The sequence below is a fragment of the Lontra canadensis genome, unplaced genomic scaffold, assembly GCF_010015895.1.
Source record: "Lontra canadensis isolate GAN:19392208 unplaced genomic scaffold, GSC_riverotter_1.0 scaffold3, whole genome shotgun sequence".
In the NCBI taxonomy this organism is placed as follows: Eukaryota; Metazoa; Chordata; class Mammalia; order Carnivora; family Mustelidae; genus Lontra; species Lontra canadensis.
In genome coordinates this window covers 4694070-4710412 of record NW_022630997.1, presented here as the reverse complement: position 1 = coordinate 4710412, position 16343 = coordinate 4694070, and the positions used below count along the sequence as shown (strand labels likewise).

The window sequence follows — 16343 nt, the reverse complement described above, 5'->3', positions numbered from 1 at the left end:
TTAAAGCACATGTGAATGTGGAATACATTAAGAGAAATACTTCTACCATATTCTACACTAGTCAGATCACATCCAAAATATGTGTTCATTTTATATTTTAAGAAGAACATTGAAAAACGAAATGCTGAAAACCATGTTAAATGAGAAGCAGTTTTGTGCTTTTTATGAGACTATGAGTAAACTCCTTGAGGACAGGACTATATTTCATATGTCTGAAGTGGCAGTGTCTGGCCTTCTTCCCAGAACATTGAAGTATTCCGTAAATGTTTGTTGCATGAATAATGAATGCAAAATTTAAGATATGGGAATTGTTTAATTTGAACATATAAGAAAAATTTCAAATAATAATATTTGAAGGAATTTTAAGGAGATTAAATCCAAAAGGACCCCAAGAATATAAGTTTTTGTTCAGTATAATGAATTCTAACTATAGTATAAACCTTTTTGGGGAAAAATACTGCCTTGATAAAAAGCGATTCTTTTGCTAAATACAAGTGAGGATGCTAGATGACCATTTGTCAAAAAATTCAGAGCACTTGGGAACATTGGACTAGGTAACCTCTAGGATCCCTTCCAATTCTGAGAATGAGTTATTTCAATGAGTCTGTGATGACCACTGATTTTTCTTACAATTTGATTTTTATGGTATAAAATACCATTCTGAGTACATAAGAAAGGCAACTTATATCAGTCGTAATTTGTGCTGCATCTAACTGTCCTTCACATTTAAAAATTCAAAAATTGAAATTAGTTTTAAAAATATTTATATCCTATCTCCTTGCACAAAAGATTAATAACAAATAACTGCATATTAATCTATCATATTGATTATTCCATGAACAAAGTAGGTATCTTTCAATAGGCTATAGAAAATCATAATTAACAGATGTCTTATTTCACAAAGAAACATTTTACAGAAAAACCATTTTTGGAGTTTCTCAATATTGAACCGAAAATGGCTCCATTCGCTAGTAGCAAAATAATCTCATTTTCCTTAAAGGAAAAAAAACATATTTTAATAATATCGATTAAGAGGAAAATGCCAGTGTTTGAGTCACTTATGTCTCCAGGAAGATTTAAGTACTTCTTCAAGAACTTTAAAATTATTGTCACAAACTACTTAAATGTCTGACATGAACCTCTTATACAGTAAATGTAAAAGCTAACTGGATTATGTTGCATTTAGAATTTCTTAACCTAGACGCTAGCATATTGTGGTTCAAAAATGAATCTTGAGCTTTGTATTGATTCCCAGAATCATGGAGAGAAAAAAGTACTTCTTTAGTATATTAATTCTTAAGAGGGGGGAAACGCTACTGAAGGATTGATCTGAGCTTTATTGTAAGAAGAGCCTCCAGTCATAAATTACCGGCACACAGGCAGGAGTCGATGTGTCGTTTCTACTGTAATCAGCTGCTTTTATATTTCCACTCGTCAAGGTTGACTTGATCATATTGTGCATGTCTTGGATGTCAAAGGCGTTCATTTGCTCTTCTTCTTGAAAGCAGGACAAGTATTTCTCAGATAACTTAGACCTCTAACTTGAGGAAGTAATGTATTCTGCAGTATGAGTGTGAGGGTCTTCTATAAGGGGGGAACATTTTTTTTTCTAGCACATGTTTCAAAATTTGAAGTTATCCAGTTTCCCATTTTCACTCTTTGAGGAATAATATGTATTAAATATCCATTCTGGGGATCTAGCTTTTAAATGACCTTTTCAGCCCTCATCCTTTTGCTCATTTTGATTTGCTCAGATAAATTACAACCACCTGGCCTTTTGTATTAAAGAAGGTTACATACAAAATTGACCTTTTGATACTTATTGGGAGATCTAGGTTCATTGTATTTGAGATTAACTGCTGTTACTGTTTTCTTGGTTATGTCTTAAATAACTTTATACAAGGATGGTAAAGCCTGTTTTTTGTTTTTGTTGTTTTTTTTATCCATTTGTTTTGAGCTATTTCTAACACCATAGGGATAGACTCTGAACAATACAAAAAGAAAATATGTTTGAAAAAATAATAAATATGATTTCTTTAGATCATATGATGTCTGATGATTTATATATATTATTTCAATTTCTCTTAACCTTGATAAAGCCAAAATTATCCTTTGACCATTCTGCTCCTTGCTGCATTGCTTAATAAGACTCAGCCTTCCATCTGTTTTTTGAGTACTTTAAGGTCAGAATTGCCTCCAGAACCTTCCAGTTGCTGTTCCCTCTGCCTGAAATGATCTTTTCTGGCTTCCCTTGTTCCATTCACCTAATATTCTACTTCTTCCCCTGCATTTTCTTGGCCTCTGTGTGGTTAGGGTGAGGCATGTGACTATTTATGGGCCATAAGGTATGTCGCTTCTGGTTTGAGACGCTGGAAAGTCCATATAGGATCCACTAGCCTTTCTGCCTTTACACTCAAGGAATCCTTGGGTTGAGATGCAGAACCTCAAGACTGAAGCAGTCTGTATTAACCGTTTACTAGATAGGAAGTTACTTACATCTGTAGAAGATTTTGTGTGAGCAAGAAATAGACTTTTCTATGTTAAACTACTGAGCTTTTGGGTATGCATGCATATCCTGAGTTTCAAGGTTTTAGGTTAAATGACATTTCTTTGGACACCTTCTGTAATCATCCTACCTAAAGCACTTTCTCCTTCTGCTAGCTCTGTCTCCCAATCATTATAAGTTTTCTGCAGTGGTTTTCTGGTAATATTTTATTTAAGTATATGTTGAACAAACAAGACTTCTGTATGCCGTTAGTAATGATTTTTAAGTGTCTAGAGTAATCTTTAAAATTGGCAATCAGCATTTTATTTTTGACTTTTTGTTTTAATGTCAAGAAGTACAAACAAACCAAAATAAAATACTGCCTTGCAAAGGTCCATTGTATTTCCTATTGATCACTAGAAAGGATGGTCTCATATCAAGCAATAGCTGAGTTCTTAACTTTTCTACAGAAATCCATTCTGTATGAAATGATTTCTTTCATTCAGAAGTGAGGTCATCTTTGGCAAAGTGTAAATCAACGATGCCATCTTTGTCACAAAGAAAGGACTAAGAACCCAAATTTCAGAATTTCCTGAAGTAACCTTCAAAATTATGCAATATTTTTACATGTCTTAAAGTTTTTGCTTACTAAGAAATAGGTAAGTCTTTGTTGCTTTCAAATCCAGGCTACGTAAGTATTTCATCCAACATCAGAGTATTGTCTGTCTCTAGTCTCCTGGTAGATGGTCTAGAAGAGTCCTGATGGGTTTTTGTTTTTGTTTTTGTTTTAAATATCATGTAAAAGCTTACTAAATTTAGTATCAAAAGAGTCACCTTTTATATATGTAGGAGCTGAGTAATTTAGTGCAGCAGTGTGGTGAGTGGCTGATGGAGGATAGGCTAGTAGGACTGAGGAAGGGGGTATTGGTGCTGGCCCTGCCCCCTCCCCAGACCCTTCTGCAAGTGGGGAAGGACACAGCCTTGTGGCCACAGTGAAGAAATGGGCAGCAGTGAACCCCCCCCACGGGGGGGGAGCAAGTACCCCATGTGCCCGAGGGGCAAAAGTTCTTTTTCAATGAATGGATGATCACAGCCAAACTTATTCACTAAGTAGATGAAGACATGAACTCTCTATCAAATGGTTCTAAGAATGGCCTTTTACAGAGGAAGGAGGGAAGGAAGGAAGGAGGAGAAGGAGGGAAAAGAAAGAAAGGGGAATGGAGGGGAGAGGAAGGGAAGGGAAGAAAGAAAAAAAATTCTGCTCAGAATTTTAGTTTAAACTCTTTAAGATTCATCTTTTTGGAATGCCAAATAAAAAAGAATTTCAGAATCTCCTTTTGTTCCTTAATAAATTTTCTTGATAAGGCAGAGACTTGACTGAGAATTATTTTCTTATTGCTGATGCATGAAGAGATGACATACAGTCATACTTCTTTTTTCATTGGTGAATTAAATAAAATATGTTGCTAAATATAAGATAAAAAGAAATATATAAAGGCATATCATCTGTATTATCAAAGTGTTGCATGGGAAATCAACTATTTATTATTATTAAGATACAAATTATTTTCTTGTGAAAGAGTTCACAAGATGGAATTCTTCATTGATGCAGGCAACAGGCACGCACAGTTGATGGAAACCAGGAATTGGCTATGCTGGGACATGTTAGTATTTCACTTAGACGACAGAGAAATGTTGAAGCTACCAATTCTATCCTAACTTACTTCAATATGTTAAAAGAAATTTAGCAAAGATTAGCAGTTTCTGGAGTGGATATGATAATTTGATAGAAATATTATTTCACTTTTCTTTGTTTTCTCCACACCAACATGAGCTTGATCTTTCCAAACAGAATGGTTCTCCCACGGTTTATCCAATGATACAGAGCTTAACTGATTTGATGAACAACCTTGTGGGTGCTTTAAGAAATAGCTTTTGTAGTAAGAAAAAAATCCCAAACTTTGGTAAAGGTCTAAACCCTTTCAGATTAAACCATACAGACTTACAGTGATTGATAGAGAGACAGATGTCAGGCGCTGTTTCCATTTTCTTGGCTTCAAACTTCAACTGGGAAGAATTGTGCCATGTAAGAAGTACTGTTTTGGCTCCTGTACATGACCATGAATACATAAGGATAAGGAAGATCTGTCATACTTTCTTTTCTTTGACATTGCCTAAATTAACCTAAACAAAGACAGCCCATACTTAACTGCCCTACTTGTGAAAGTGAGATATATTTCTAACTCCTGTCAGTAGAGAGCTTTTAAGACCTTATTATAGGCAAATGATGGTGATACTATCAGGCCATACAGTTTGTGCCACTCTGCTCCTGATAGTATGTGCAATTTTTAGAGTTCCATGAGAATTATACTACATGGAAGCTATTTAAAATCAGTAAGGGGGCACCTGGTGGCTCAGTCGGGTAAGTGCCTGACTCTTGATTTCAGTGCAGGTCATGATAGTGTTCTGAGATCAAACCTTGCGTTGGGCTCTGTGCTGGGTGTGGAGGACTGCTTAAGATTCTCTCTCTCTGCCCCTCCTCCACTCAAAAAACAAAACAAAATAAAGTAAGTATGTAAGGCTGATATGGAGATAAAATCATTCAGTCTAGAATATAGGTGATGTTGTACATACAACCTCATAAACATCAAAGTTTAAGAACCACTAGCTTATCATCAGCAAGCTAGAGGAAGAAATAAAAGGAAACTTTAGAAATAGATGTTTGGGTTTTTGAACCCATTCTGCTTTTAAGATATATATCAAGTTCTTATCCAACGAATAGGGATGTATAGAGAATCCTAAAGTAGTCTTACTTGCTTTCATTATTTATTCTATTTTATTTTTAAGCATTAATATTAAATATTAATATTAAATATTAATTAAAATTAAATATTAAATATTAAATATTAAACATTAATATTTGTCTGTTGAAAGAATTTAAGAAAATAGTAGAGTTACATTCTGGTTCTAGATAAGGGGCAATTAGCTTCTAAAGACAGTAGTAAGTTAAATTATAGAATCCATTGAAATTGCAAAGAAAAAATTTTTTTGAAGAAAAGTATCATCTATTGGTGCATTGATTTTCTGGTATTCATCTATTTATTGTTTAGAAGTCTGTGCTCTACAGATTGAAGGATTTGTGGTCTAGAGGATTTCTAAGTTCCTTTTCAAGTCTAAGAATCTATGAAGAAACTATGGCTTAATGATTCCAATTATGTGCACAGTATTATCAAAATGACAACAAACACCTTCATTTGCTGGCATTATTTGGTCCTTATCTTGGCCTTCTGTGTATGAGTATTAGCTGTATTTGAGTGTATTTGAGTTATAACATATTTACTCTGAATTATCAATATGTATAATTTTATGCATATTCACATATACACTTTCACACAGACATCGACATGCTTAAATAAATATATATATTTATAAGGCAATATAGCCTATTAGCATTAGAGAGAAAGTATTGAACTTTGTATTTTGGAACACTTAGAAATATTTTCCATTGTTCTCTTCTTCCTCTATCTGGTCCAAGGTTTGATGATAGTAAAGGTAGGTTTTATTTTTGTCACCTTATTGCTCAAATAACCCTCTGTACCTGAACAATCTACCTGGAAAATCTGCTATGGCTGTTTTACAACTGAGGACATTTTGCCTTAAAATAAAGAAGAAAAGCTGAGTAAACATAAGGTTTAATGGGATCTTCTGAGTGATGAAATCCCTTCTGAATGGTCACTGAAGTTTATTTTACAAGTTAATACAAATTTGTAAAAACGCCAATTCAAAAATCACTGAAAGTGAACATTTTCAGTGAATACCTGTCAAGAAGGTGAATACCTCTCGGGAAGCTCTTAGAAAATTTTTATTTTTAAGTAAACAACTATTTCAAGAGTAACATAGTCCCAAAAGGTCAAAGATTGCAGAAGTCTAGAAAAAGGTAATTAAAGTAATCTGAACAAGAATGTTATGCCAGGCCACTCCCATAAAATGCTAATACTAGTTTCAAACCAGAAGACTGGGAAGCGAAACATTCCCAGTATTCTGAATAAGAATTTGAGACTTGCACCTTACAGATTTAGTTGTATAAAATGCTAGAATATCATACTCTCCTAATTTAAGGATACGAAAATTTATTGCCACTTCTTTTTACATCCTTGCACCATCCTAATACCAAAATAACAAAATTGATTGTTCACCTCTGTTGCTTTATGTTAGCTGTATTTGTGTCAAACACAGCTATTGATACTATACAACAGAAATACTCTTTTTCATAAAATGTTGCTTAATCTATTATTCAAGCACTTTGTTCATTTTGGTATGGAAGTTCAAGAGTAATGACAAAATCATCTTGATTGCTCCTTTCATGCCTTTCTAAAATCTTGGGAATGTAATTGCTATTAAAAATATGAATGTGTTATAATGACTTTATGGCAGTTTTTTTTCATAATTTTTGCAGTATTACAATAAGGTAAATGAAAAGCAACATGAAACCTGCCATTGATTTGTTGGGTCCACAAAATTACCCCATTCTAAAAAAAAAAAAAAAATCCGTTTAGTTTGGAGGATAAAACTTCTAGAATATCAGGGACACATACTTTTTTTGGGGGGAGACATACTTTTAAAGGCTTAATCATAATTAAAATTAGTCTTGTCATAACTTGCTTTCACTCACATTTGGATGATATAGATTTTTATACTTTAAGTCACTCATTAATTGTTCATTCATCAAATACTGCCGACTACCAACTAGCACTGTGAGTAATAAAAAACAAGTAAAAACAGATCTTTTCCTTAAGGAAGATTTCAGAAAAGTCTAAAGATATTAGAAGATAGTACCATACTAATGTAGTAAATAATTTATAAGTGAAATGATTACTTCAAACTTGGGGTGAAGTAGAAGCACCTTTGGAAGTGGGGAAGAAGGATGGATAGAACCTAGACATAGAATGAAGGAGACATGAAGACAACTGGGGACAGTTAGTTACTGTTCTGTTGTGTGAGTTATTAAGGATTATTTTCCTAAAATCTGTTAGAGAGTAGTATGCCTTTTGTTGGAAAGGTGGTTAGTATGAACTATGAAGAATGATACAGTATTTGAAATAGTAGTATTGAGTAGAAAAATTATCATATATACATTTGATAGAATCAATGATAATTCCTGGTTGCCACATTTAAGCTAGGATTTTCATGTTATTTTTAATTTCATGGTTTGTTTTGTAAGACATTTTGAATAATAAAATAGTTATTATAGACAACAAACATGACACTAAGAACATCTCTTTAATTTTTAAATTTTCTTCACCACAGTGTTTATGGCAGCATGATTATAATCTATTGTATTATGGTCAATTTGTTCTTTTGGCTTTATCTTTATGCTGAATAATTGGCAATAGCAGATAGTTATAAAACAGATCATCTGTTTTATGGCTTCTTATTGCTGTACAAAATGTTAAACTTCACTTTATATAAAAATCACAATCACGAAATTAATTTAATTTCAAAAGTTCTTAAGAAAATACTCTATACTTCCTCCCAATTTGTAGGTTGAAGTTTTATCATTCTTAGTCACAAATAGCAGAAAGCAGTTCCAAGTCTAAATTCATTTTACCACAATCATGACATTTAACAACTGTGTCATAAATATGCAACATTTGTTAAAAGGGAGAGTAGTGGAGCAAAATGTGTCACTAGTGCTGAAGAAAATGGACCTCTGGTAATTAGTGTGCCACCTTCAAAGACAAAATTAGTGCTTGAAATTTAACATAATAATTGTGCCAATGAACAGTTACCAATTGCTCACAATGTTCCAGTCTCTGTGTTGAGCTGTCCAAGGGAATTACCTCTTCAGTGCCTTATCCCTTCTGATATTATTGTTATTCCCATTTTTATGGAGAGAAATAATAAGTATTAGAAGGGTCTGAGTAATTTGGCTACGGTCCAAGAGTTTGTGGATGGAGAAGCTGGGATTCAAAACAAGTCCTCTGAGGTATAGTTGTAGGTATAGACACTGTTAATATCCCAACTATTCCAATGAGAAAAATTGAGGCTCAGAGAAGTCTAAATAATTTGGTTAAGCTCAAACAGCTAATCAGTGAAGAAAAAAAAATGGTGTTCAGACACAGGACCTCTTCACTCCAAAGTCTGACTATATTGCCTGTCAGATAAACTTTGACAATATTGAAGTCACTAGCATGTCATTTACATCCTTTTTGTTCTGACACAGAGGGGACTAAATTCAGGAAGGAATGCATAGAGATGTTACCTGGCAAGAGGGGGCATAATTGGTAAGGATATGGCGCAACACCAGAAATTAGTAGCAAAGAGAATCTCACTTCATTCTACTTCATTATTTTAGGGCCATCATATCAAAGCAAAAGTGTTTCAGGAGAAAGTGACTTACCTTTTCTGAGTTTCAGTCAAAATATTTGCATTAGTTTTCTAAAGTCAGAAATTCGGTGTTCAGCCAGTCCTCGAACTTGTCCTCTACTAAGTGGCCCAGAGTTAATTTGTCTGGCTAATTCCCTATTTGTATCTTTTAAAGTACACTATCTTGTGCCCTAATTATTTTTATATTACCATGTCTCTTTTTATGTATTACAGCGTTATGATCTTGGGCAAGAATAGTGTTTTTCTTCTGATTTTGCAAACAGTATTGTAGGAAGCATTCGATTCTTAAAAAGCAATGGAAATTCAAACCTCAGAGGACAGATTAGAATTTTTAAAATACCTTTGTATTCTACAAATCTTTTTTTTAAATGAACAAAAGTATTAGATAGTCATTGATTTTTCTTTATTATGAGTAGTGGGGTTCACAATAATACATTACAGTCCAGAGAAATATATTCTTTGTCAAAGATAGTGAATTTGGAATATTTATAGACTTATATTACAGTTTGTGGTATTGAGTATTCATGAATTATATTTTGTAGACCTTTTACTTTTAGATCTAGGGAAAAGGTAAGATAAGGAAACAGAGCTGTTCGTTTTGTTAAAAGTCTCTTAACTATAGAAAACAAACTGAGGGTTGCTGGAGGGGAGGTGGGTGTGGGGCATGGGCTAAATCAGTGATGGGGAAGGAGGACTTGTGATGAACACTGGGTATTATATCCAAGAGGTGAATCACTAAATTCTACTCCTGAAACCAATGCTACACTATATGTTAACCAATTTGAATTTAAATAAAAATATGGAAGGAAAAAAAATCTCTCAATTATATGAGATGTCATTTGTAATCTGAGGAGAACTAGTATAAATGAAGAAAAACCAATTTTTTGAGAGAGGGAGAGAGAAAGGGGTTGGGAGCATCAGAGGGAGAGGGAGAGAGAGAATCTTAAGCAGGCTCCACACCTAGCATGGAGCCCAATGCCAGGCTCAATCTCACAACCTTGAGATCATGACCTGAGCCAAAATCAAGAGTTAGACACTTAACCAACTGAGTCACCCAGGCACCCCCACATCAAGAAACTTTTTAATACAAATGTTAGAAAATTGTGTTTAAACCCAAACTAGAATTTACAATTTTCTCATGGGAATTTGTACATTACCATAAGAAAGATAGTTTGTGTATTTGCGTGTGTGTGTGTATCTGTGTCTGTATCTATGTGTGGACCTGTATGTATATTTTTATCTGAGAGACAAAGAGCATTGTGTCTTCTACACTTGGTATCCCTTGACATCTGAAGTAATGTTACATTTGCATTTGTATAAACAGAATGTTCAGATCTATTGACCACTCCTAAGGCACAAACAAGATTCTATTTTCTAGCAGCTGTATTTTTAATAATGTAATTTTGAGGCTATAGTAAGTGAATAATTTGGTGGTTTATATCATTCACTTTTTCCTTTGAATATGTTTTTAGTGTGTCTTCATTGCTTTTAAATATACATATAATTTAGGAACTTAAACTATTACTCAATAATAAGTGTATTATTTCTATCCATCCATATTGGCCTGTGGATGTTCTCTTTTTAATAATGACAAAGCAAGGCCTTAAATTATATTTTAGATGCTCATTCATGAACACTGTCACTGCTGTGTTACAAGTGTTAAAACAAAAATGTTAAATAATAAACTGCCATCAGGTGTTGGCTTTTGTTCCTTCATCAACTGAAAGCGAATTTTATGAATGATGCATCACGACACAACATACATTTACATTCACATACCAGTTGTTAACGTTTTAAGTTAATGCCAGTGAATCTTTAAAAATCTCTGTGAATAATGAAGCTATTCATTGTGTTCAAGGATTTTGCCTTTTTCAATGATATGATAGGATTTTCTTCTCATTTGAAAGAGTATTTAATTGCATTGCTCATCCACTTTTAATATTTAATAATAATTTTATTAGCTGTGTTGAATGAGAAGGGCAAGATTTGCAATATCTACTGCTGGTCATCAATTTTTTCTTATCATGACTTAATGAATATTATAATTACAAGGAAAGGCAGAAATATAAATTAGGTTGGTAGTTGGCTGGGATTTGCTAGTTTATTGCTTTTAGCTTGGGCAAAGCCCAGAGTAGACACAAGAAAAAAGAAACAAATATCTGGGAGTGCTTCAGAAGCCCTGGCACAAAATTTTTGTAACCTACTAATCATTGCTCATTTTAAATAATGAACACAGACGGTTTGAATCAAGTTACAAACACTGTCAGTAACAATTCCTGCTGGTTCCACAGCAGTTGACAGAATCTTGATGACTTCCAAAACTTTGTCTTGGCAGGTGTATGTTTCTTTAATCTCTATTAATGCCTTTTGAATTTTTTTTTTAAGATTTATTTATTTATTTATTTAATTATTTGACAGACAGAGATCACAATCAGGCAGAAAGGCAGGCAGAGAGAGAGGTGGAAGCAGGCTCCCCGCTGAGCAGAGAGCCCAGTGTGGGGCTCGATACCAGGCCTTGGGATCATGACTTGGGCTGAAGGCAGAGGCTTAACCCACTGAGCCACCCAGGCACCCCCTTTTGAAACTTTTTATTATCTTTTCTTAAACACGTTTACTGGTATTTACCTTCAGCTGAGACAAAAGCTGCATTATTTTGAGTGGGAAGACTTGGCATATCCATCCTCATAGCAGGGCCTTTTACTGAACTAGCCCTCCCATCTTGGGTTTTCAGAATGCTTTTGAGTACATTTCAGTAGGTCTGTGGGATGGAAGTAAGGGGAAAAGTTCTTTACAATAATCATGCATTCAAAGCCTCTGTGGATTAATGACCCAGGCCATGGGGAAAAAACAATTTTTATGTTAGTGATCTAGGTATAGATATGTGTATCAGATGGTTCCTAAGTTTTTTGAGTACCATTTGTTCAAAATGGAAACCGATCTTGTTGAATTTCCTGTGTTTTTAAACCCATTTTAAACAAATCATTTTTAACCCCCTCCAGCAACTGCTTCGAGAACGACAGCAGATGGCCAGCCGTCCTTTTGCTTCTGTTGATGTTGCACTGGAAGTAGGAGCCGAACAAGCAGAGTTTCTGCGAGGGCCATTAGAGGTAGGAACTGTGGTACCGAAAGGGGACCACTGTGATTTGCATATTTATATTGCTTCTCTAATTTGCATCTGCTTGTACAGCCAAATACAGTCTGATTATGTAGAGTTGACAAGATTCAGCTACATTTGTGATGCCACTTCCAAGGCACATAGTTTTAATAGTATGACATGAGCTATAACAAAAGCCACTGGAGAGTCTATTAGTCTAGTCAAGAGTGACAGACTGCTCACTGGCAGCCTGGAGCTGACAGGTAGGAGCTCAAGGAATTTAAGATACAGGTATGATGGAAGAAACAAAGCACCTCTATTTAGTCCTTGGAGTGCCCAACACCTTTTAGTTCACAATTCGCATTTATCTTTATTAACGAAGTTGACTACAACAGGTGGGTGGAAATGAGTTGCATTTTAATCACATAGTTGCATTTTTGAATGTTGAGAATTATAGAATATTGTGAATATTTTCATTTGTGGTAACGGCTGTATTAGTATAATCTTTTTATTGCACATGCAGAAATAGAGTATGGTGAAGGAGAAATGATTATGTGCAAGTAAATGTGGTACTGGACTCCTGCAATAATACCTGGAATGGTTTCTGAAAATAATAACACACAGAGAGGAAAAATCCACAGATTGTGATTAACGACTAGTCAAAGCATTTTGAGGCATAATAATTTAGTTATATGCTTATTATTTTTTATTTCTATTTCACAGATGGTAAGACGTTTAAGTAGGAAGATTAAGAAACACTGTAGAATTGAAAATTGTTTTCCCTTTTAAAAAAATGTCCTTATATGACTAATTTCATGTTGCTGTTTTCAAATCTTGCTTTTCTTCAAGGAAAGCAAGGAGTATAAAAATAGACTCCTCCAAAAACCTAGGTACAAATAGAATTGATTCTGTTTCTAGCATTTTAGTTATTTGGGGGAAAAAAATTAAACAACTGAATCAGGCCTTACAGATGCTATCCAAAGAGCCAGTTTCTAGAGGACATTTCTCTGTGAGTTTCTGTGTACTTGACTTACTATTCTAGATCACAGATTGCCATGGAAGCTCAGATCATTAGGAAATCAGTATGTATATTTTCCATTACTTGTGGAGAAATTAGAAGACAGAAGATTAAATGGAAGTTACAGGAAGTGCTCTGATTTCATGTTGGCCCTTTGCCTCACCTCACTTTAGTACAAAATCTTTAACAAATAGGAAACCTGCACTGTTTGAATCCAACTTCTTTTTCTCCTCATCTGTTAAAAACATTGTACAACACTGCGAAAACACAAGTCACAGGAGAGAAATGAATATAAACAATACAGACATAGTCCACAGAAGAAAGGGACCAATCAAAGAACTAGAAAACTCACAAACGTAAGGAGCAAATGTAATTCACGTACATATGTACCTCCATGGTGTGTTAGCTGCTCACTAGTGCTCAACCATGTATTTTTAGGTGTGTGTGTTCCTAATCTTTCCATTTCTTTGTTTTATTTCTTCCAGATTTTATTTCCTTATCATTGTCATTTATAACATTAAATTTTATTATACAGAATTTAAAGATTTCTGCCTCTACTTATAGTTCGTGTTTGCCTACTATTCCTTTTCTTCCTTTACTTCCAACTTCTCTGTATCCTTTTGTTTCCTACCTATCCCTTGTAGAAGTGACTATTCACTTTATCCTGCCATCCTATAGTCCATCTTTTGATTAATTGCCTGAATCTATTTACATTGACAATAATTACTATACTCCCAAGGATTATTTTAGCTACTCCATTGTGTGTGCAGATGTGTGTACATGTGTGTGTTGTTCTTGTTGTTGTTACTACCTTTCTTTTTTTTTTCTTTTTCCCTATTGCTCTTGGATAAATTGATGTCCTTCTAATAAACAGTGTTACATATTCTATTTCTCTGTTTCTGATGGTTACACATTACGTACCAAGATTCATAGTGATGGTTATTTTCCCTATCACTAAGCTTATTAATACACATTTCACCCTGCCTGACTCAAACAAAATTAATATTTTAATATGCTTTTAACTCCTTCTGTTTCTCCTACCCTATGTCAATACTGCTTGGAAATATTAATCCAGATATTATGGGTGTACTTTTTAAATTTAAGTAACAGTGAATTATCTTTACCCTTCTTTTTCTTTATATCTAGTTGCTTACTCATGCATTTCATTTAGTTTTCACTATAATAAATCCTCCAACATACCTTTTAAAGAGAAATTTTATGTGGCATGCTCTTTGAGACCTCAAATGCCTAGCAGTACGTTTATTTTGTCCTCACATGGAATAACAATTTAATTAGATATAAAATTCAGTTTCAAAGTTCTCTTCTTCAGAACTTCAAAGGTATTAATTGCTCCCTTGTCTCAAGTCTGACGTCAATTTGATTCTCTGTCCTTTGTAAATGATCTCCATTTCCTTTTTGAAAGCTTTCAGAATTTTCTTGTTTCTCAGTGTTCTTAAATTTCTCTCGGATATGTACCCATTATCTCATATTTGGCATTCTATACCCCCTTTAAATCTGCAGCCCTATAACTTTGTATTATTCTGGATAATCTTTGGTTACTATTTCTTTTAATATTTTTTACCGTATTCTTTCTTGGAATTCCCATTAGATGCTCTTGATACTTCTATCATCTGTATTTCTTTTTTTTTTTTTTTAAGATTTTATATATTTGACAGAGAACACAAGTAGACAAAGAGGCAGAGAGAGAGAAAGAAGCAGGCTCCCTGCCGAGCAGAGAGCCTGATGCGGGGCTCGATCCTAGCACCCTGAGATCATGACCCGAGCTGAAGGCAGAGGCTTAACCCACTGAGCCACCCAGGTGCCCCTGTCATCTGTATTTCTTAACTTGTCTCTTATTATTTCTACTCTTCCGATTCTTCCTGGAGCCTCTGGGAACATTCCTCAATCTGCCATTCCAGGATACTGATTTTTCTTAGAGTGTATCCTTCTGTTATTTAACCTATTCACTGACTTCGTATCAACAATGATATATTTTGTTGTCAATAGCTGCAATTGTTTTCATAACTGTTTGTGGATGCCTCATATTTCTAATATCCTCCCTCATCTTTCTGAAGCCATTCATATTTAATTTAAATACTGTTACGGGCTTTCCCTTATATTTGACTTCCTCTGGTATAGATCTTTCTGTGTTTCTACTTTCATGGTGCTTACACTCTTCAGAGGTCTCCTTTCTTTTTTCTATGTACACATATTTTATTTCAGCTACTGAGATCCACTTAGGAAGAACGATAAAATCCTTGACTCTCAATTGTACTCTTTTAAGCAATTAGTGGTTGGGGGAGAGGAACCTGCCTATGACGTATAATCTGGCTTCAGTCGCCACTGCTCATTTGTCATGGATGTCCCTTTCACTAGCAAGACTTTGAAGTACTTCCTTCCCAAGCATTATTCCCACCAGATGGTAACCTCTCTCTGCTGCAGTTGGAGCGTCACAGTTGAGGTGGGGAGAAGTGAATGCTTAGGGGTTGTCCAGACCCCCACATGTATGGGTCTGGGATTCTATACCCCAGCTGAGCTCTAAAGCTACTCTATCATTAGTTCGCAGCCTTGTGCTGACGCTGAGCTGTTTCTGCTGCTTTCTTGCCATGCTCAGGTGGGATAGGCATCACCTATCCAGACAGCGTGGACTCTGACCCTCTCCAAATGCAGGACACCATTTACTTCCTATAAGAGGCTTAACCACCTTCTATCTTTCCAACCGTTACTTCAAGTTTTTGTATGAATTGCTGCGTGTGTTCTGACAACCAGCAGAATTCTTATAACATAAATGTTATCACTATGTTTGAACTCAGGGGAGGGGACAAGTAACTCATTTTGTTTTATCATTTGTTGGCTACAGGACCATGTGTGTACTTTAAAGGGTAGCTCTATTCTCAAGTTTTTGAGGAACCTCCATGCTGTCTTAGAGTGGCTACACCAGCTTGCATTCCCACCAACAGTGTAGGAGGGTTCCCCTTTCTCTGCATCCTCTGCCAACATCTGTCATATCCTGATTTGTTAATTTTAGCCATTCTGACTGGTGTGAGGTGGTATCTCATTGTGGTTTTGATTTGCATTTCTCTGATGCCGAGTGATGTGGAGTACTTTTCCAAGTGTCTTTTAGCCACTTGGATGTCTTCTTTACAGAAATGTCTGTTCATGTCTTCTGCCCATTTCTCGATTGGATTATTTGTTCTTTGGGTGTTGAGTTTGATAAGTTCTTTATAGTTTTTTTTTTGATACTAGCCCTTTATTTGATATGTCATTTGTAAATATCTTCTCCCATTCTGTCAGTTGTCTTTTGGTTTTGTTGACTGTTTTCTTTGCTGTGCAAAAGCTTTTAATCTCGATGAAGTCCT

The 16343-nt window shown here is 34.9% G+C and overlaps 1 protein-coding gene across 1 annotated transcript in view; it reads left to right on the top strand.

Moving 5' to 3' along the window:
- ATRNL1 (attractin like 1) overlaps nucleotides 1–16343 on the top strand; it is a 794045-nt gene that overhangs the window by 533826 nt on the left and 243876 nt on the right. Inside the window, exon 27 of the mRNA XM_032878996.1 lies at nucleotides 11872–11979. Within this exon, the coding sequence (XP_032734887.1) occupies nucleotides 11872–11979 (108 nt within the window). The remainder of the gene's footprint in view (nucleotides 1–11871; nucleotides 11980–16343) is intronic.